Consider the following 22865-nt stretch of genomic DNA (forward strand, 5'->3'; position numbering starts at 1 on the left):
AACAGCAGAGGCACAACGAGGCTACTCGGGACGCACATCCACAGTGAGAACGACAGCACTGCACATCCACTTCCTCCGTTTGACCTGAGGACGATAATGCCCGCCCCTAACCCACAAAACCTCAACGTCAGCGTCGACGTGATGGCCATGAGGGTATGCAAGGCCCTCTGCTTTGATTGGTCGATCTGCCCCCGACTCCCGCCCACTTTCCCCAGCCCGAGGCCAATCAGAGCACGCAGAACAGAGACGCTGCAGAAACCGGCCGTGGATATGATGAGTGATAACAAACCAAGCTGCAGAGTGGCAGGGAAATCAGGGAAGTTCAGTCCTGTAGCAGCCATTAACCCAAAGCACAGCAGCACAGAACAACCAATGCTGATGTTCCGGACCTTCACCATGTCTGCCTTACTCTTGGCTCTGTACACGATGGGGTGACAAACAGCGAGATAGCGGTCCACGCAAGTCAGGCCGTGAAGCAGGTTCTGTCCGGGGTAACCGAAGGCCAAGGATGAAAACCCGACCACCTTCATCTCTTGTATGTGTGTGTACGAGCCCAGATAGAAGAGGAGCGACCCCAGAACACCGATCATCTCCATGAACATGATGCAGTACGTGAAGACGTCAGAGTGACTCGTTGTTCCTGTGGTCTGACGCCTCCATCGATGGAATCCTGTCCAGAGGACCAGGATGTAGAGAGGTGAGAGGAGCAGGATGCTGGTGGAGGTGTAGGCAGTAAAGATGATGAAGGTGACGGTGCTGTTAGAGCACTTAAAGTGGTCAGGAGAGTCCGGGGGGAAGAGCTCAGAGGAGTTGGTCTGCATTACTGATGATGGAAAGCCTACGAAGAAGAAGATACAAAGACTTCTTAGAATCGTGTTAGCTTCTCTACCTCCCCTTAAAATCCTTCCCCTGACCTACAAGCACACCTTCGTATCTTAAAGGCCTCATAGTGCCCTATCACCCCTCTAGAACTCTACGCTCCCAACATGCAGGCCTGCTCATCGTACCCAAAGTCTCTAAAAGTAGTATGGGAGGTAGAGCCTTCAATTATCAGTTCCCTCTCCTTTGGAATCGTCTACCATTCAGGGTCCAGGAGGCAGACACCCTCTCTACTTTAAGAGTAGGCTTCAAACTTTCCTTTTGATAAAGCTTATAGTTAGAGCCGGATCAGGCTTGGACCAGGTCTTAGTTATGCTGCTATAGGCTAAGACTGACACACTGGGATCCTGTCTTTCCCTCTCTCTGCTCTCTCTGCCTGTCTCTTCCTTTAACTCTTCCTGTCCCATTAAAGTTACTAACCATAGACCTTTATGAAGTCCCTGACCTCCCTTGTCTTTTAGGTTCCTCTGAATCTCTGCTGTAGATTCCTTTTTTGAGTCTGTCATTCATCCTTTCTTTCTTTTATTCCTTATTCCTTTCTTGCTTTCTTTCATTCCCTTTCCTGTCTTCCTTTCTTCCTTTCTTCCTTTCTTTCTTTCTTTCTTTCTTTCTTTCTTTCTTTCTTTCTTTCTTTCTTTCTTTCTTTCTTCACTTCTCTCTTTTCATTATTTCTTTCTTAATTTCTTAACTTCTCTCTTTTCATTTCTTTAATTCTTTTTTTCCCCTTTTCCTTTATTTCTTTCTTTTTTCTTTCTTCTCTGTCTCCTTTTCTTATCCTGTTCTTTCCTTCTATCCTGTCTTTCACCATTTTATTCTCCTCATTTTCTTTCTTCTGGTCTCCCTCTCTTTCTCTTTTCTTAGACCTTCTGGAGTCCCTGAGCTCCCTTGTCTCGTAGGTTCCTCTGGATCTCTGCTGCTGTGAGACGTGCCAGACTCCAGCTGCTACAACTACTACTATCCGTCTCCCCACTATATCCCCACAGCTCTGTTTTAAAACCCTTCATTATTTCATGACACCGTCCCGTCTTCTTCTCACACGTTCCCTAAGATGTTCCTAAGACTTTGTAGCTCATTGTAAAGTCTTCTGAACACAGTGTGAAGTTTATTTTCTAAACCTTGAAACCATCAGGAGTCAAATTGATTAGTGAGCAGGAGCTTTCGGGTGTGGCTGCCTGTGATCGACGAGCTCCATCGGGGAGCCGATGAAGCCTGGATTAGGATTTGGTTGAACATTCTGGACACTCTGAAGGGGTTGACTGTTCATACTTCAAGCTGTGTTTTCCATCTATGTTAAATCACAGTCCAAATAAAGACGTCCTATTATGGATAGAACATAACCATAACTCTTTGGTAAGATCCGTTTAATACTACAATTCATTAAACACTTCATCAAACGTTGATTTTAAATTCAGTTTAAATCTTATAATATATATCAAAACAGACCCACACTGTGAATGTAACGTGGATTTACTGCGTCCAGCATCAACTCGTCCCGGCTGTCGACAGTATGTCGTGATAATGAGGATTGACGGTGTTGTGTTTGTCAGCATGGGAAGAGAATCTGCTGCTTGTTTGCATGATGCAAAAACCACTAATGTTATTGTTGTAATCTGATGACCAAAGAGCCAGAGAGCATTCCTAGAGAGAAGGAAAGGAAGGAGGAAGAATGAATGATAGTGAGTAGAGGAGGGAAGGAAGAAAGAAAGATAGTAAGTAGGAAGACAGGGAAGAAGAGAGAGAGAAGGGAGGAAAGAATACAAAATGGAAGAGAAACTCAGTCTGATCTCATCTTAATCCACCATGAGCAGAGCACTTTGCAGCATTTAGCAAGTTACAGTGGCAAGGACAAAACTTCCTTTAACAGGCAGAAACCTCCAGCAGGACCCGACTAATGTTAGACACACATCTGCTGAGACCGTGTTGGAGAGAGGGACAGAGGGAGATGAAAAGAGAGAGGAGATGATAGTGGTGAGACGGATAGTAGTAGTAGTAGCAGCTGGAGTCTGGCACATCCACAGCAGCAGAGATCCAGAGGAACCTACGAGACAAGGGAGCTCAGGGACTCCAGAAAGGTCTAAGGACAAGAGGAAAGAGAGGGAAGACCAGAGAAAGAAAAAGAGTAAAATAAATAATGAAGGAATGACAGAAGGGAAAGGACGGGATAAGAAAAGGAGACAGGATGAAGAAACATGGAAAGAAAGGAAGAAAGGAAGAAAAAAAGAAGGAGGGAGGAATGAAAGGAAGTGGAGGAATAGAAAAAGAAAGGAAGGAAGAAAAAACGACTGAAAGAAAGAAGGAGGGAAGGACAGAAAAGAAAAGGAGGAATAGAAAGAAAGAAAGTAAAAAAGAAAAAGGACAGTAGGAAGAAGGAATGAAAGAAAATAATGAAAGGAAAAAGGAAAGAAAGAAAGGATGATAACAGACCCCAAAAAAGGAATCTTACAGCAGAGATCCAGAGGAACCTACAGCTAAAAATAACAAGCTATGACAGCGTAACTGCTCAACGACTCAACTATCATTTAACGGTTACAGACAGATTGAAAATAGATTTCTTGTGCATCTTCCATATTCATTTCTCCAAAGTTGGGCCAAATATATTTGTTTTTTTAAACATTAGAACTTGTAGGAGAATGTATTTGGTTCTTGGCTAAAAAACTAAAAAATATCAAACATCCAGCTACAATGGATGACCTTTTAAATCACTCGACCATGCACACGTTCTAAACTGATTTGACTAAGCGCCTGATTTTTTGTGGTACTTGTCAGTCATATACAAATACGTTCATGCAAATGTTAACCATACATCAAACATCCATCAATCAGCACTACTTGTCTCTATAGGGGTTCAAAGAGAAAAAGGTGTGGCACACTCCTGGCAGGTTGCCGGTCAATCACAAGTCAAGTCCAGCAAGATGGCACCAAGAGTCGTTCTGAGGTGAAAGTGCATGGATCTGGTAGAAGGTGGCTGTAAGAAGTAGACTGAAGGCTGTGTTTTATAGTTTAATATCCATTTATTGCAACATTGTTCACAAACATTCATGCGTAGTTATTTATAGGAATAGACATACTGAAACAACTTCATGTATTAAACACAGCACAAGGCATGTACACTGTCCAAATCAGAAAAATAACATTGATAAGTCATCTATTCACCAACCGTCTTAGTGTTTTCTGATATTACAGCCTCCTTTTTTAATTTAAAAAAAAACTAAAAAAAACTGCTAAATCAATGAAATGAAGGTCTAACTATACAAATTGACATGATGTTCATACATTTATTTACTAAGCACTCAAAAACGTGGGTATACGTAAGTGGATTCTTAGTCTAACTGGATATTTCATGAAAAATGTAAGGATGTAACTAAGAATAAGATATTATATCAACAAAAAAATTGCAGTGATCAATATAACATGATTAAAATGAAATATAACAATACGTTCATAATTAAGCATTAATATTCAGGGAGAATAATAGGCCTACACTTCCTTGGATGGGGAAAATAAAATATGAGACCAATCCATGTTACAACTATAGCCAGAAGTTCTTTGCAGAAACCAGAGCAGACAATATTTAACATGATAAGTCAAGACATTTCAAGTGCTTTCAACCAAATCAAAACCTTCATGATTTGAAACAACCACTAACTTCCCCGCTCTGTGCAAATACAGCAGAGGCAACACAAGGCTACTGGGGATGTTGCCCCAGACACCAAGTGCCATCGTCCTGCAGCCATCAACTCCAGTCTGGTGTTGAAACATCAAAACCATGTTCCAAACACACCTCAGCATCAGCACTCCTTGTATGGCCATGATGATGTAGAAAGCCCTTCTCTTTGATTGGTCAACCTTGTCCCCGCCCTGCTTCCCTGGCCCTGGGCGAATCAGAGCACAGAGCACAGAGACACAGCAGAAGGAGATGACGACAAAGAGGAACTCAAGATGTAGATATCGATGACAATGCTGGCACCATCTATGTCCAACAGACTTGTTAGTCCAATGCAAATCAACCAAACAGACCCGATGCTAACATTCCTGATTCTGATGCCTCTCTCGCTCCTGAGGTTCAGGTAAACAATGGGATGAACAACCGCCAGGTAGCACTCCACACACGTTAGGATGTGAAAGAATGTCTCCCCGTACCAAGTGAAGGACCAAAGAAGATACCCAACCCATAACATAAAGGCACGTTTGTTTAGGATACCCACGCAAGAGAAGGCGCACCCAAACGCGCTGATCAGGTCAATGATGACAGTGTGGAGGGTGAAGCTGTCCGAGTGATTGCTTGTTGCTGCCCGGAGGTTGAGCGCTGATGCCGCCATCGTTGGACAATCAGATAGGCGATGAAGATGCAGACGGGGGAAAGGATGAAGGAGTTGACGCAGTAGAATGCAATGAAGATTTCAGAGGTCTGTTTGGAGATGAGGCAGGTGTAAAAGGGGAGCTTGATGAGGTATGAGGAAGGGAGGTGTGTTGAGGGGGACTACAGTTCACCGACATATCTGTGAGGGAAAAACAACATTAATTGGAGGTGAAGTTATTATTGTTATTGTTATAAACCTTATTTAAACCAGGAAATGCTCATTGAGATTAAAAATCTCTTTTCCAAGAGAGTCCTGGCAAAGATAGGCAGCAGCACAGTTACAGAGTTACAATTTTACAATAGACTATACATACAAATAGCAGACGCATACAACAGCTACACACAGGTCACCTCCAGGAAAAACAGCATGTCACATATAAAAAAAACATCTACAGACAGATTCTTAGCCTCCAAGTCATTTAAGGACGCTTAAAAGCATTCAAAGATTCATGTCAGACAGCTTTAGATCCTTTTGTAAAGCATTCCAGGTCGAGGGAGCAGCAAACCTGAAGGCCTTTCCCCCCAATTCAGTCCAGGACCCTCGGAACAGATAGTAATAAAAGATCCTGCGATCGAAGATTATGACTTCCTGAGTTCTTTTGTGCGATATATGCGAGGAGGTAAGAGGGAAGTAGTCCTAGGATGCATTTATAAATAAGAAGATGCCAATGTTTTTTCCTGCGAGACGACAGGGAGGACATCCTACTCTCGAGTACAACACACAGTGATGAGTCATCGTTTTAAGATTTGTGATAAACCTCAAAGCTCTATGATATACAGAATCAAGTATGTGCAAGCTTTGAGCAGAGGCGTGCATATATAAAACATACCGCAGTCCAGCGCAGACAGAAAGTAGCAGCAACCAGTTTTTTCTTTTGCTTCAAAAGAAAGACATCTAATCTAGTTCTAAAATAAAAACCCAGCTTTAATTTCAACCTTTTAGCAAGCTGCTGGATGTGAGGGGGTAAAGGTTAAAGTGTCATCAATTAAAATGCCATGGTATCTATAGTGGGAAACGAGTTCAATCTGCATCCCCTCACGGGCGCATATTGATTAGTTAAGTTTATTTTAATTTCATCAAGATCTCTTCGGTGAACTCACCTTTTCTTCGCTGTCTTTTAAACAAAACATCTTGAGTAGCAATTTTCATAAAGGGCACCTCCAAGATCAGATATTTGCTGGCTACAGAAGTGGCCTTTGTTACAGCCTGCAGAAAATTGTTAACTTAGCATTTGTCGTACCTTCTAGCCGAAATAGTCTCTTCTTTCTTTTTTTTTTTTCAAACTTAGTTTTTATTCATTTTTCTCATCAACAGTACAGTGTGAAAATATTTCTTTTTTTTCTTATTCCAGCTGTGTAGTTACATTCGGACATTATCAATCAATCATCAATCAATCAATCAATCATCAATCAATCAATCAATCATCAATCAATCATCAAGCTTTATTTATAGAGCACCTTTCATACAAATCAAATGCAACCTGAAGTTCTTTACAGCGATTGAAAAATGAGAAAGAAGCAGAAATGAAACAATGGCAAGACATATTAGGGGAAGATAATAATAATAATAATAATAATAATAATTATAAAATAATATAAAAATAATAAAAAATTAAATAACATAAAATAAAATAAAATAGACTAACCAAAAATAAAATATGTGTAATTAAAATAAGTTAAAGCATCAAATGAAGAATACAAATAGTTAAAATAAATAGATTTAAAAAGGGTAAGGGTAAGAGTTGAAAAATAAAACTAAGGCTAAAAATATCAATTAAACTGAGTAGATAAATACAAATTAAATAAATGAATGAATAAATACATAAAACAGTTAAAATTACTAAAATAATAAAGCAACATTTAAATCAATTTTACCGTAAAAGGTAAGTAATACAATTGTTAAACCCTACATAAAAGCCAGACTGAATAAATACGTTTTTACTTTACGTTTAAAAGTCTCAATATCTCTATCAGCACTATGACAGCAGAAATAGATAACAAAAATAAAATAGAATAAACCAAAATGTCCACTCCAGAGAATATACATACAAACAATAATACACATAGACAAACAAGTTTAAAAACAAATGGAAAAGTCTCTTCTGATACCAAATCAATTAGTTGCTAGTGGCTAAATTTGGTTGCTAAACTCTGGTCCAAATACCATTGTATGCAGTTACAGAGATGTGTCCCTTCTCTATAATTGAGATACAACAGACCCATCATGCAAAACTGTCCTTCATCAGGTTGTATGTAATAATTAGAAGACAAACCCCCCAGAAAAAATTGAATACTATCCATAATACATATTCCTCGTCTTGCACCATAGCTAAACCCAAAATCCAGATTCTGAAAGGTCTTTCATTTGACCTTACTTGACTATTACATGCTCAACTCTATCCCACGTAAGACCTGACACTTGTCATCAAAGTCTAATGTCAAGGCCAACCTCCATCAGTAATGCTATTTGATCAAAATGAAGAAACATCCTCCGAAGCTACAGAAAAACATCACAATGTTTTTTCCACAAGTGTGAAATCGGTGAAATCAGTTCAGAACCCCTCAAATATGTCAAGTTATCTACACTATTTTTCAAAGTTGCCAGCTAATGAAATTAGAAAAGAACTCTAACCTGTTCAAAAATCACCTCCGGTCATCCTCCCACTGCGCCTCCCATTAGTACATTGTTATGCTTCAAATTCTGCATTATAATCTTATAATGGCCGGATATTTCCACCACCCCATCTCTCGAGATATTTGAATAATAAACAAAGTGGCCATGAAACCATCACTGACAAATGAGTTATCAAATGTAAACCCAAAGAATAACAGATCAAGAAAAACAAATAAAAATGGAACAATATAGTTAACGCCTAATTCAAAATATATCAAGTTACAAAGATAATTTCAGGAAATGTTCAACTTTATTTGTACAGCAACACTGAGAACGACTTTAATCAAAACAATACGGATATTGCATATTTATGACTCGACAGGAGATTAAGATAGTGCCATAGCTAGACGCACAGGACCACTGACCAAGTTAGGGTTTTAAGTTGAAGGTGAAAATATGTTGCCTTTATTGAATATGATCAAACAGACTACAAACACATGAGTAAAGAAGTGCACAAGTGTAATGAGTGTGTTTTATATCATGATGTTCACATTTGTGGTTATAAGTGAAATTTGGGGGATTGTGAAATGAGTTGGTCTCTAAAGGTAATATGTTGTGTAAAGAAACCTCACTATTGAAGAATGAGATTTTGAAATTCTTTAATCATGATTTTTCAGTACAGCAAAGGTTACAATGCAGAAATGTAATGTTTTCTTTACAGGCAACCGATTAAAAACATTTACAGCAACTTGGATCAGCTAAAGAGTTTGTCATTGAAGACATTTTGATGTCAACAGAATCATTACAGAATGAGTTATTGAACTTCGTCAAGCTGGCGGTGATAATCAATCAATCAATCAATCAATCAATCAATCAATCAATCAATCAATCAATCAATCAGACTTTATTTATTAAGTGCTTTTCATACAATGATAATGTAAAAATAAAAAGACCCCCATCCTAATCCCAACTCAGCCCGACCCCAAAACCCACCACACAATCCTAAAGTGAAGAACACAATATGCAACAATAATAACAAAAACAATAAAAACAAAATAAAGAAATACAAATAAAAAAGAAGTTGCTGAACGAACTAAGGAAACGCTCTCATGATGTCTTAATGAGGAAACACTGGAGGAAACATAAAATGTTAAAACTCAACACAGGAAAATAAAATAGCCAAAATAAAATACATTAAGATAATAAAACACTAAAAAATTAAACCATTAAAAGAACATAAGAATCTATACTTAAAATAAATAAATAAATAAGTAAAATAAATTACTAGATAATAAAACACTAAAATATTAAACCAAAAAAAGGAAATAAGATGCTATACTTAAAAAACAAATAGAATAGAATAAAAAGTGACTAAAATTTGAACGAGATGATAAATAAATAAATAAAACTGTTATAAGAATAAAACTTGGTTAAAGGTCGGTTTTGAGATTGCTCTTAAAAATGTTGATGCTCTGTACAGCCCTCAGATCTTCAGGTAGGGTGTTCCACAGGCGTGGGCCGTGATGATTAAAAGCTGCCTCACCGTGGGTCTCTGTTCTAGCTTTTGGTACAATTAAAAGTCCACTACCCGAAGACCTGAGGGCTCTCACTGGCTCATATGATATGATACTATAACTTGTCTGACACTCAAAGTCCAGTGGCTACTTTATACCTCCCGTACTTCTGTTTATGATCAAATACTGGGAAGACCACTGGCTTCAATTAGAGAAGTGTTTCAGAGCCTGCCTACTAACTACAGGAAGCTTTTTCTCCCCAGCAGGCAACTGTTTAGGAAGTAGATTCATATAAACTCTCCTTTCTAACATCAATCAACAGTATAAGCATATTTGAACATCTAGTCAACAACATGAACCAGGTACAGATTTGGTGCAAACAACAAGACCGCTGGTTCAATTCACTGCCCTCATTTTGTGTTCCTACAAAACCCTAATAATCCTGTTCTATGCAGAAACAAAAAGGGTAACACGAGACTGGTTGGGAGATTGAGCCACACTCCAAGGGCCATTATCATGCACTGATTAGCTTTCGACACAAACAGAGAAGCCCAAGTCAGATTCCAAAGACACCTCACCAACAGCACTCCCAGTATTACAACAATAGTGAAGAAGGCCCTTTGCTTTAAGTTCTCTCTGTCACCGCCCTGCTGCCCCGGCTGGACGAATCAGAACACAGAGAACAGAGAGGCTGCAGAAGGAGATGACGATCACACTGCCTGTCATGATGAAAACATCCACCATAGCAGAAATGTGTTTAGAAATAAGCAAACAGGTTTCTCCAAAAGAAAGCAGCCAAACACATCCGATGCAGACATTTCTGATTCGAACCCCTCGATCGCTCCTGAGGCTCAGATACATGAGGGGATGAGAGACGGCCAGGAAGCGCTCCACGCAGGTCAGGATGTTGGTGAACAACTCTCCATACCAGGAGACGGAGTAAAGGCAGAACCCGAACCAGTATGTTTTAACATGAGTCGTAAAGACACCACAGGAGCACAGGATGAGCCCCAACACACCAACCAGCTCCATGGTGACCATGTGGTAGGTGAAACAGTCGAAGTGACTCACTGCTGCTGTGCTGACGGTGGAGCGCCGTTGCTGCCAGCGTTCAAGACCCAGGTAGGATGAAGATGGAGAGAGGGAGGAGAAGGAGGATGTGTGAGGTAGAATGCAAAGTAGAAGAAAGAGCTCGGTCTAGAGATGATGCAGACGGAAAAGGGGAGGGGATGACGAAGGGAGTCGTTGGATGAGGAAGAGTTTTCTGACATATCTGGAAGAGAAAAAGACACGACAATCAAACAGAGGACGTTTGAAAACTTGAAGAATCCTTGCTCAGCTACTTAAAACCATAGACCCGTCTGTTCCTGAAGCCCTGTTCTGAAGCCAATCAATGGCGGATGCCATATTGGAAATACTGAACTCAACCAAACGTCGTCCGAGATAGTGAGAGGTAAAGAGGCGGGCCTTTAGCCTTTTTGCTAACGGCTACAGGGGTACCCGCCTGTCAATCAAGTCAGCCACGCCCTTATTTGGGCAAAACTTGTCAGTTTAATATCTTTGAAAATAACAAGTCAAAAAATTCACCCCCGTACAGTGTGTGCCGATAGAAAAATTAGCTATCAAGACTACACTGGTGTTTTGTACCAGGCTGTAAACACGTTTATTTCTGCTGTAAAGATCGTCTTCTTTGAATGGGTGTGTATGTGGTTTCCTGTGTTTCTGCATCCAGCCTCTAGTGGACAGCATAACTAATATATTTTTATTTTAAACAAGATAAGGAAGGGAAGTCGCTCGCCCTGAAATGAAGCTTCCACCAAAGTGTCTGCCCCCTGGTGGCTGGCTGCAGTATAGGTCAAAAACTCCGTCTCCCCCATTCATTTGAATGGGGCTGCGGTCAAACTTTAAAAATGAATACACGTCGTACAAATGTTTCTCACATCCGTATGCTGTGGTGATATGTAGTAAGTATTTGACTGTTTTGTGTTCAAGGCTTTTTTTTCTGAATCTATATGAACAGAAAGCTGCCGTAGAGGGAAACTCCATAGGATCTTGTGATGTTACGCTGTAGGGCGGAGCTCGGTACCGTGGCAACACAGAAACTACAATGGCAACACAGAAATTCTTTGGCTTCGCAGACTCTTGCTGCACAATGGCTGCGCCCTGGAGCGGGTTTTTTTGTCTACAGAACCGTACAACGGGAAGGGGTCGGAGCAACGCTGTCCATTTTTATTTACAGTCTATGGTCGAGTAGTGTAAAAGCGCTTTGAGTGGTCAGAAAAACTAGAAAGAGAAATTAAATACAATTCTATTTACCATTTAAAAATATAACCTTTAAAAAAACAATCAGGAAGTGGGATTTACATTCACACTGATTATAATTTTCTAAAATGAGACATGGTAAAGTTGAATCAACCCAAAAACTGACGGCTTGCTTAAAAAACAGCAACAAAAACGTCTCTGCCTACTTGGAGTCCTTCATCCAGATCTACGCTCCCTCTCACCTGCCATGCTCTGACATAGTCTGGATTAAGTGACCAGATTCTACTCCTCTGATTTGTAATCACAAGTATAACCAGAAGACATAACATTGCTACACTGGCGGACTCCAAAAATGTCATCCATTGTCACCAAATAATATGTTAATGGTTTATTTCATCAGGATAAGTAGAATCAATCATACTGAAATACTAACCTCGATGTGTGAAGTCGGTAGAGCTCCACTTCTAAAATGTCTGCACAGTCAGTGAGAAACTGCAACGTTCGTACAGTCCACCATCAGCTGTGCGAGTGTTCAAACAACGTCTCTTTCCAAAAGCAATAATTCAATTAAATATTAAGAACAACAACCTTGTCAGTATTTGTTTCTGAGTTGTTTCTGGGTCTCTCCGCGGTGGACTGCTGTAACCGAATATCTGCCCGAACATTTGAATGAAAATCTAATTTTATGTGACAAACTGACTGATGAATGATTCTTCTATTGATGCATGAACATGAATTACACGGACACATTTAAATACAGGACAAGCTGACCTCCTCTAAGTCGATAACAGGAATTGTCTGTGTTCTTAAGGCATCCTGAAACATATACAGATTTATTATTTCATATTGATTAGTGAAGTTAAACTTGTATCTCTGGGATTCTGGGAGCAGGTCTATACCCAACATCAAGACCGGATCAGATCCAGTACCATCTTAAAGACAGGACTCAGTCTGATCTCATCTTAATCCACCATGAGCAGAGCACTTTGCAGTATTTAGCAAGTTACAGTGGCAAGGACAAACTTCCTTTAACAGGCAGAAACCTCCAGCAGGACCAGACTCATGTTAGACACACATCTAATCAGAGATCCAGAGGAACCTACGAGACAAGGGAGCTCAGGGACTCCAGAAAGGTCTAAGAAAAGAGAAAAGAGAGGGAGACCAGAAGAAAGAAAAAGAGGAGAATGAATGGTGAAAGAATGACAGAAGGAAAGTACGGGGTAGGAAAAGGAGACATAAAGGATGAAGAAACATGGAAAGAAAGAAAGAAAGGAAATAGGAATGAAAGGAAAGGAAAAAGGAAGAAAGAAAGAATGAAAAGAAAGAAGTGAAGAAAGGAAGGAAAAAGGAATCTACAGCAGAGATCCAGAGGAACCTACGAGACAAGGGAGCTCAGGGACTCCAGAAAGGTCTATGGTTAGTAACTTTAATGGGGCGGGAAGAGTTAAAGTGAGAGACAGGTAGAGAGAGGAGGAGAGGGAAAGACAGGATCCCAGTGTGTCAGTTTAAGCCATAGCCCATAACTAAGAGCTGGTCCAAGCCTGATCCAGCTCTAACTATAAGCTTTATTAAAAAGGAAAGTTTGAAGCCTACTCTTAAAAGTAGAGAGGGGGTCTGCCTCCCGGACCCTGACTGGTAGAAGATTCCAAAGGAGAGGGGCCTGATAACTGAAGGCTCGACCTCCCATACTACTTTTAGAGACTTTCGGTAAGGCAGGTTGATTAAGAGTGGACCTGTGTCTCTGGCTGGTCTTAAACTGATCCTGAACCCCAAAAACCAAGTACATGATTATGCTTAAGACAGACATTGAATCCATTGATGTGACCTTAAAGTGTGCAGACGGCAGACTTGGTGTTCCGGCCAGACTGCCATCCATCTTCCCTCAGTCCTGTTGATTTGGGTAAATCATTAGAGGTTGATCTGAGGGATCATGAGTGATGAACACACTGAGGTGTAATCACAGCAGACCGATGAATGTTTGATTTGAATAAACCCATTTGAATCTTCATGGAAAGACAGAATTAAGCTTACTGCTGACGTCCATGTCACTGTACACACATGTAAATTACCACGACTCATGCAATGCCTCTGAGTCAGTGTGATTTATTGAGTTTATTTAAATAGGACAATGCAAATTATTAGCACAGAATTAGCACAATAGCTAAGATTCTTCTGTAGTGCTGAGGCAGGTACTTACAGAAAACATAAAACTAGTTTTAAAGACGCAAATTGAAGAGCTGATGTTCCTCTATTAAAATTCCTTTCTTTCTTTCTTTCTTTCTTTTTCTTTCTTTCTTTCTTTCTTTCTCTTTCTTTCTTTATTAGGATCCCCATGAGCACAAGCATCGGCTATTCTTCCTGGGTTCCAACACATACCTAAAAATATATTCTGACAAAGCTCTTGATGGTCACACACCTTTGCATCTTAAAGAGCTCATAGTGCTGGATTACCCCTCTAGAACACTACGCTCCCAACATGCAGGCCTGCTTATCGTACCTAAAGTCTCTAAAAGTAGTATGGGAGGTAGAGCCTTCAGTTATCAGGCCCCTCTCCTTTGGAATCATCTACCAGTCAGGGTACGGGAGGCAGACACCCTCTCTAATTTTAAGAGTAGGCTTCAAACTTTCCTTTTTTGATAAAGCTTATAGTTAGAGCTGGATCAGGCTTGGACCAGTCTTAGTTATGCTGCTATAGGCTTAGACTGACACACTGGGATCCTGTCTCTCCCTCTCTCTCCTCTCTACCTGTCTCTACTTTAACTCTTCCTGTGCCATTAAAGTTACTAACCATAGACCTTTCTGGAGTCCCTGAGTTGATTTCTGTCTGATCTTCATGTATGAAAGGTGCTGTATAAATAAAGTTGAGTTCATGCACGGCCCTGGTTCCTCAGCCCAGCTTTGCCTATTTGCCTAATTCCCTTGAAATATCATTTACTACCACGTCTTTGTTGCTTTGCTGCATGCAAAATCCCACCGTGCTGCTCACATTTGTTATTTTAAACACGAAATAAATACATTCAGATGAATAATCTGATGAATAATCAAACTGTAGGACAGGTGGAGAGCAGTCCAGTCCTTGGAGACGCAACAGGAAGAGAGATCTGCAAAAGTAAAGGTTGGTGAATTTACCTGATGATAGAGGGAAACTGAAACAATTTCGGTGACTTCTTCCTCTGCCTCTCTGTTAGATTCATGAATTAATGTAAAGGACTCGAACTGATAAATTTGAAGATAACTCTTCTATAAGGCGTTTCACTCAACATTATCTGATTTTTTTGGACCTCTATCTGAAAGGCCTCATCCTTCTATTCTTATTGAAGTTTAACTCGGTCTGTCATGATACAAATACAGGGATGATTCAGAACCTAGGATTTAATCTGATACATTTGTATAAGAAGGAATAATAGACGAGCATAATATCTGAGAAGTGAAGTTAATGTTTCAATATTGAACTGTTAATTTGAATGTGAAGGTACACATGTTGTTTTATAGTGGTTGTATATTGTGTTTTTTTAACAGAGACATTGTCTTTGTCTCTATGGAAGCATGTTTCTGGTAAGTTAGAAAAAAAAAATTATTTTTAAGAAAAGTAAAAAAAAAAAAAAATTAAGTCATAATAATGAGATACTAAGTCATAATAATGAGATAGGTCTAAATGAGTTTTCCATGTGTTGCGCCGCAGCTACAGTTTGAAGGGGCTCAGACAAATCCTTGCAGACCTTAATGTATACCGTCATTGAAGACTACTTTAGACGTGGATTCACAAATAGTGAAATAACCTTTTTTAGGGCATCCATTGTTTTCAGTTAAAGCATCAATAAAATAACCTGCGATGATATGAGGGTTATTGTCAGTTTTGTATGCTTCTAGCCATATCATTTGGCCACTGCAGGTGCATTCAGGGACCGCTGTAAAAGTGCAATACAGCCCTTGTATTTTGCATTCATGGCATTTTTGTTTGAATTAAGAGAATCAAAATACAGTCACAGTATTCTTTTTTACTTTTAAGCAGGGACAGGCTATGTGAGACTATGCAGGGACAGCAAAATGTTGCCTATTTAACACTTTCTGTCCTCCTTTATGACATTAACTTGAATGTTTTGAATTTTCTTGGGCACAAACCATAGATTGTATAAAGCATGGATGTAGTTTCAGTGGAAATGTTGACTCGACCTTACTTTCAATCAATCGAGAGACAGTTAAAGAGGCGGGGCTGAGGTAGAGTGTAATGTATGCATAACTTTGCCTTGTTATAATCAAAACAAACACGTAATACAAAAATCTGTGTGCTGAAGCCGATCAACGGCCGGTGCCATATTGGAAATGCTGAACATAACCTAATTTCTGTGGAAGCGGGCTACAATGTTCCCACCTGTCAATCAAGTCCGGGCAAAACTTGTAAGTTTAATATCTTCAGAAATAACGTGCTATAAAAAAATTCACCCCCGTACAGTTTGTGTGGGGATACAGAAATGAGCTACTCAGACCTAAACTGTTTTTTGTACCAGACTGTAAACATGTTTATTTCTGCTGTAAAGATCGTCTTTTTGAATGGGTGTGTATGTGGTTTCCTGTATTTTTGCAGCCAGCCTCTAGTGGACGCTCTGTGAACTGCAGTTTTTAGCACTTCCACATGGGCTTCATATTTTAGGACCGGAGGTTGCTGCTTGGTTGTAACCAACAGTGCACCCTATTGCTGGGGGTCCAGTCCCACCTTGGCCTGGCCTTTCCGTTCTAGTCTAAGGAGTTTATGCTGTAACGTGTGTGTGTAAGAACTAACTTTCTATTCTTCTTCTCTTCAACAGGCGGTTCAAAAAATGTCTCACAACTCAAACAATCAATCCTCCTCCTTTGCTGGTTTTACTTTTACCTCTTTAGCGAGAACCTTCGCGCACCCTCAGTTCTATAAGTGCTACACATCTGTTACCAGCTCTCTGATCTTCACCACTTTCACCCTCGCTTCCTTCCTCTTCCTCCTCCCTCTCTGCTCCCTCATCCTCTACGTGGGCATCAAACAATGGCAGAAACAGCGTCAGACGTGTAGAGCGAAGGCGGTGAACCACTCCGACTTCATCAACAACATCGTGGCCATGGAGCCCATCGGTTTGCTCGGATGTTCGTTCTACTGCTGCGGCATCTTTACAGTAAAGACAGAAATGATGGAGGTGGGGATCTACACCTTGTTCCTGGTTTATCTTGGACGGCTGCTGCTTCAGTGCCTCACCTGTGTGGAGCAGTACCTCGCTGTGATCCACCCCGTCACCTACCTGAGGATGAAAACAGGGAGAGGCATCATGGTGAGGAACGCCAGCATTGCATGCGCTTGGTTGATTTGCCTTCTGGTGCTGGTTTTCTCCATCTTATTCAGCGCATCGTTACCCATCACCCCCTTCTTCGCATTCTTCGCCATCGGGTTGCTGGTTATCTTCTACTGCAGCCTCTCCGTTCTCCTCGCTCTCTTTCGCCCGGGACCAGGGGACGTGGTCGGAGAGAAGAGAGGGTCAACCAATCCAAGAAGAGGGCATTTCTCAATATCCTGTTCATCACAGTGATCATGTCCCTGAAGTATTCTGGTTTACTGGTTTGCACGTCGCTGCACGCTTCGCAGCTTTTAAACAAAAACAACGGGTGCATCGCGCTGATGTCGGCTTTCTGGTTCTGTCTGCCGAGCAGCCTTTCCATTCCTCTGCTGTTCCTCCACAGAGCGAGAGTGTTACCATGTTTCAGAGTCAAAATACAAAAAGGAATACATTCAAGTCCTCCAACATAGCTCGCTCCCATCTTCCTTTTTGCTGGTTTGACTGATATTGTTCAGGGTAGTCTGACCTTTCAGGGATGACGGCTGGTTGCAGTCGCAGGTTTGTCTACAAGTCAACAAATGTTTAGGAGCAGACAACTCTAACGGTCAAATTCCACCAGATCCGTGTCCGGTCCGTCTCCGATCCGTCACAGCACCAGATCTGATAGGTTTCTATTCTAGTCAATGTGGTAACTTCCACTGGATCCGCTCCGTTGCGTCCCGGCTTTGTCTCTGATCTGGCAAAAAAGTCCTGCCGTGTTGCACTCTGAAAATGCAACCAGGGGGTGTTGACGGACGAGATTAGGTAATCGACCGTAGCGGATCAGAGACGGACCGGCCATGGATCTGGTGGAAGTCCTGGGTTTCAACTGTACCAGATTAACTTTAGCTGTAGCTCAAATGGTCTCGAAAGATAGTAGTGACTGTAACTTAAGGTACAATTAGAAACAAGTGTCATTTTGCAGCCTCTCTAACTGCAGTAATTTAACCTGTGAGCAGGATTCTCCATGCACAGCCAGAGGTTCACCCTTTATTTTCTTTGTGTCTTCCTGCAACGGACTGACACCTGAGTACACAATGCAATTCATTTTTTCTGACTGCATGCCAAACAACAATCTGAGATAGGATGATAAAAGGGAGCACCTGCCTCTCCTTCAGTGACAGCGTCTCTCTTTGAGGACTGCCGTAGAGAAATGTCCACAGCTTGTCTGAAGGATCACAGAACAAAGATGATGGGTTTGCTTTATTTGAATATCAGTGCAACAAACAAATTCCAAGAGTGCTGCGGATGAATAACAAACCAAAGCAGGGTGATCAGGATCCTGAGTTCATCAAGAGGAGGGACCAGATTCTGAACGAGAGCTCTCTGGACCTTTGGACTTTATTGATTATTAACAAAAAAAAAAGAGGCTGCAAATGTAAAGACTGAGCTGAGCTATGAGAACTGAGACTGAAGGACAACCCCGATTTCACCAGTTATTACTCTGTGCGGTGGTTCATCATTATACTCTGTTTTTACTTGTGTAAATGTAAATAGAGGCAAAATGGTTCAATGCAATAAAAACAATACAAACTGTAATTTTAAGCTAGTCTCAGTGGACGTTTGATTGCAAGGTCCCTTACAAAGACCAAACCATGTAAAGCTGTGTAAGAATTGTATTTCTGCTTTATTGACTTTCATTATCCTCCATCTTTTGACTTCTTTCTTGTAATTTATTATTTTCTTTCCCTTAAAGAATTGTTATAAGACTTGTGTTGTGTGCATATCATAGATCAGATTGTCTTTAAAGGTCATGTTATGGAAGCTAACAGCAGCATATCCCAGTGGTCAGTGAACCGCTCATGTTTTGGGTGGTTTTGGGTTTGTTGTTGTCGCCCTCTAGTGTCCGTTTGAGAGCTCTGAATCCTCCATCTGCATGAAGACCATTTGTACAGATCAAATGTTAAAAATATTGTTTAACTTCACAGTGTGTTATGTTATTTTACAGTATGCTAAAGCACACCTTTTTAACTATTTGGATAAGTTGGATGGTGTTTCTCTGACTTTTCTTGCTTTTGTTTCTTTTAAAAATTAAGTTCAAGTCACCTGTTGAATAATTAATAATACAAATATAAACAATGTCAATCAGAAGACTTCAGTATAAGTGAACAAATATTTATTTACAAGTTTAGGACATAATAAGAATTTTGATGTGGCGATAAATAAAAAAAATTCAACTTCTGAAAAAACATTTTGTATTTTTTGAGAAAATGTTGATTCATAGGAAGTCAATGAACATTCATGCAATTTGTGTCTCACTCTGACAAATAATATTCCCAAATATAATCACCCCTCTTAATATTTCATTGAGTTTGCATTTGAATTAAAAAAAAAAAAAGACACACATATTAACTCAGCTCTAACCATTAAAGAGAGCCAGAAATATGATAAACTCCACTGAATATTTACAGGCAATTTATTTATTATTTGCTTATTTTGATTTAGATTATTTTAATAAAGGTATTCATTTTACTTTTATTATTCAGTTCTTTTTTTTCCTTGTTTAGAATGTTACCTGAATGTAACACCCTGATGTTGCACACTCCAGGTGGCGGAATGCACCGTCAAAAGTTGGTGTCCCATCCACCAATAAAATGAGAGAGAAGAAAAAATGACACTGGCACTTACCTGGAGACCCTTTAGGGGGCAGGGGTCCTCGTTCAACCAGGAAGTACCTGAAACACCTCAGTACCACATGGTTTTAGAAGGTGAGTCCTCTCTTGGTCATTCTTCTCTTTGTGCCTTTTTTCAACTCTTGAAGTTTGAAGACAAACAAGGAAGATGTGATTTCAAAGAAGATGTGGTTTCACTCATTGCCTTGGTTTTTGGTAAAGTGGCTGCTGCCATGTTGTTTTTCTGGTGCCAGATGTGACCATATTTGGACAAAGTGGAAGATCTGCATTAGTATTCTTTATTACTGAAAGGCAGCTGTGATGGGGAACACAAGAAAGCCAGGCCTTAAATCACACCCTACTTTGCCCTATTTTTCTACTCCAGTAAATATCACACCTTTATTCAAAATCAAAATTAAAACACAGTACGGCTGCTGAGGGAAGACTTGGAAGAAGCAAATACATGAAATCATATTTTGGTAAAGGAGAAAAGAGGGATGAAGGATCTTTTTCTCAAAGGCTTCACAACAGTAAGACCGCTGCACTGAGTCGCCACCTGCTGGTCATTAGAGAGAATACAGGTATCACTTTCAGACCCTAAATCCACTTCTTCTTCTCTGTATTTAAAAATGTAATAACACAAACAATAATAATTTAATGCAAGCTTATCATTTTTTTTTAAATTATGTTTGTTGAATGTTTTGTCCTTTTTGAAACCTGTGTTGTTGACGATCATAAAATATAATGACTCCACACTCACGCCTTCAGTCTGATATGGTTCAACCTGTGGTGGTGACACAACACAGTTTGGTGTCTTATTGAAAGTTGTCTCAATAAAGACATATTTTCTAAGGGTTCAAATTTAAAATCTCACTTTTAAACACTTTTTTAGATTTGAATTGAGATTTCTCACATTTAATGTAAAATATGTTTTGCATAATTTCCTAAATTAGCATGGTGATTGAAATAAATTAAATGAACAGATTTATTTTAAAAAACACACAAAGATAATTAACAAAAAATATTTTATATTTTATGACAATTTTTTTTTTTTTTTTAATACATTTTTGGCTTTTTGCCTTTTATTGATAGGACAGCTGAAAGAGACAGGAAATGTGGGGAGTAGAGAAAGGGCATACAGGAAATGGTCGGCCCAGGGGATCAAACCAGCGGCCCCTGTGACAGGGACTGTAGCCTCTGTATGTGGGGCGCTTAGACCGCTAGGCCAACAGCGCCCCATGACTATTTTTTGCTATATATTTACTACATCATTCGTATTAATCTACTTTTTTGCTTTATTAATGACTATATTTGTATTACTATATTTTATATTATTGTATTACTATATTTTTATTCCTTTATTTTTAACGTTTTTTATTACTTTATTTATTACTTTATCTTTATGCTTTTTTCATTACTTTTTTTTAATCATATTTGCACAACTATATATTTTATTACTATAATTTCATTACTAAATTTGTATTACTATATTTTTGCTATATTTTATTACTTTATTTCATTGTTGTTTTTGTATTGCTATAGTTTTATTGCTTCATTTTTATAACTATTTTTTAATTACTTTGTTTTCTAACTATATTTTATCACTTAATTTTCATCATCATATATTGTGTACTATATTTTATCAGATCTCCTAGAAACGCTCTTCCTTTAGTTTTTACACTGGTAAACACAAAATGACAAGTTTGATTTGACTTGATTTGAAGACACTAAAGATAACCACATTTATGTTTGTGAATCTAAAACACCCCCAGTAAATTTCATCCTCACATTTGAAGTTTTTTGTTCCTTCATCGTTCAGAAGTCGATGTATTTGAGTAACCCTCAAAGACTTGGTTGGTGCAGCTCCATCTCTCCATCTCTCCATCTCTCCATCTCCCCCTTCTTCCTGTGTTTGTGCGTCAGTCAGGTATCTCTCTCTCTCTTTCTACTCTCACACACACACTCCTATCTACTCATCATCTCTCCATACTTCATCGACGTGCGCTCTCACACCCTGCGGAAATGAAACTTGAACATGCATTCATCTGATGAAAACACTGCGCCTCCTCCTCCTCCTCCTCCTCCTCCTCCTCCTCCTCCACTTCCTCCTCCCCTGCCTCCTCCTCCTCCTCCTCAGCTCTTATCAAACACTCGGAGTCTGGACTCGCACTCTGCGGGATAAAAGAGCAGTGGGCACAGGAAGTGGGGGGCTGATGGGATTGCAGGACGGGATGCTAATCTGTTTACCAGCTCAGTGAAAGGAGCTGGATGTTGTGTAATGAATTTAGTCACTTATACTCGCGCTCTATTTTATTCTCTCCCTCCCTCCCTTCCTCCTGTTGTTCATTCTCTTCCCTCCTAAAATCGATACCTTCATCCTGCATGCACTCATGATTGGGGTCAAAATTACTCCCTTCTTGATTAATGGAACCCGACTCTGGTTTATTCGATGAAAACAAAGTGTTATTGAAGAAACGCCAAGTCACCTTTTGTGCTGCCGAACTTTAGAAAGCTGTTAATCAAAGACGTCAGGAGAGGGAGGGAGAGAGAGAGAGAAAGAGAGAAAGAGAGAGAGAGAGAGAGAGAGGGAGAGAGAGAGAGAGAGAGAGAGAGAGAGAAGAGATAGAGTGTGGAGACGGATAGTATAGTTGTAGCAGCTGGAGTCTGGCACGTCCACAGCAGCAGCGAGATCCAGAGGAACCTACGAGACAAGGGAGCTCAGGACTTCAGAAAGGTAATAAGAAAAGAGGGAGACCAGAAAGAAAAAGAGGAGATAAAAATGATGAGGATGACGGAAGGAAAGGACGGGATAAGAAAAGACATGAAGAAACATGAAAGAAAGAAAGAAAGGAATGAAAGAAAGAATGAAAAGAGAGAAGTGAAGAAAAAAGAAGAAAGAAAGAAAGGAAGGAGGAATGAAAAAGAACGAAAGAAAGACCCCAAAAAGGATCTACAGCAAAGATCCAGAGGAACCTACGAGATAAGGAGCTCAGGGACTCCAGAAAGGTCTAAGACAAAGAAAGAGAGGAGACCAAGAAAGAAAAAGAGATAATAAATAATGAATAATGACAGAAGGAAGGACGGGATAAAAAAGACAGGATGTAAGAACATGGAAAGAAGGAGAAAAGAAGGATGGAAGAAGAAGAAGGAGGGAAGAATGAAAGGAAGTGGAGGAAAAAATAAAGAAGAAAGAAAGAAGAAAGAAGAAAAAAACGAATGAAAGAAAGAGTAGGAAGGACAGAAAAGAAAGGAGAATAGAACGAAAGAAAGTAAAAAAAAAAAGGA

General features: G+C 39.9%; 1 protein-coding gene across 6 annotated transcripts in view; it reads left to right on the top strand.

Annotated features, from left to right (window-relative positions):
* The window catches only part of LOC117807007, a 94801-nt gene extending 74562 nt beyond the window's left edge, over nt 1-20239 (top strand). For 2 of the 6 annotated variants that reach the window (XR_004629887.1, XR_004629879.1), the window contains exons 3-4: nt 19517-19676; nt 19835-20239. Coding sequence is in view for 2 of the 6 variants with exons in the window: in XM_034676036.1 (XP_034531927.1) it covers nt 16435-17181 (747 nt within the window). In the remaining 4 variants the exon portion in view is untranslated. Of the gene's footprint in view, nt 1-16434; nt 17625-19475; nt 19677-19834 lie in introns of those variants that run through there. The other 4 variants (XM_034676036.1, XM_034676037.1, XR_004629880.1 and 1 more) reach the window with 3 other exon arrangements.
* The last annotated feature ends 2626 nt before the right edge of the window (nt 20240-22865 follow it).

The sequence above is a fragment of the Notolabrus celidotus genome, chromosome 23, assembly GCF_009762535.1.
Source record: "Notolabrus celidotus isolate fNotCel1 chromosome 23, fNotCel1.pri, whole genome shotgun sequence".
Lineage (NCBI taxonomy): Eukaryota > Metazoa > Chordata > Actinopteri > Labriformes > Labridae > Notolabrus > Notolabrus celidotus.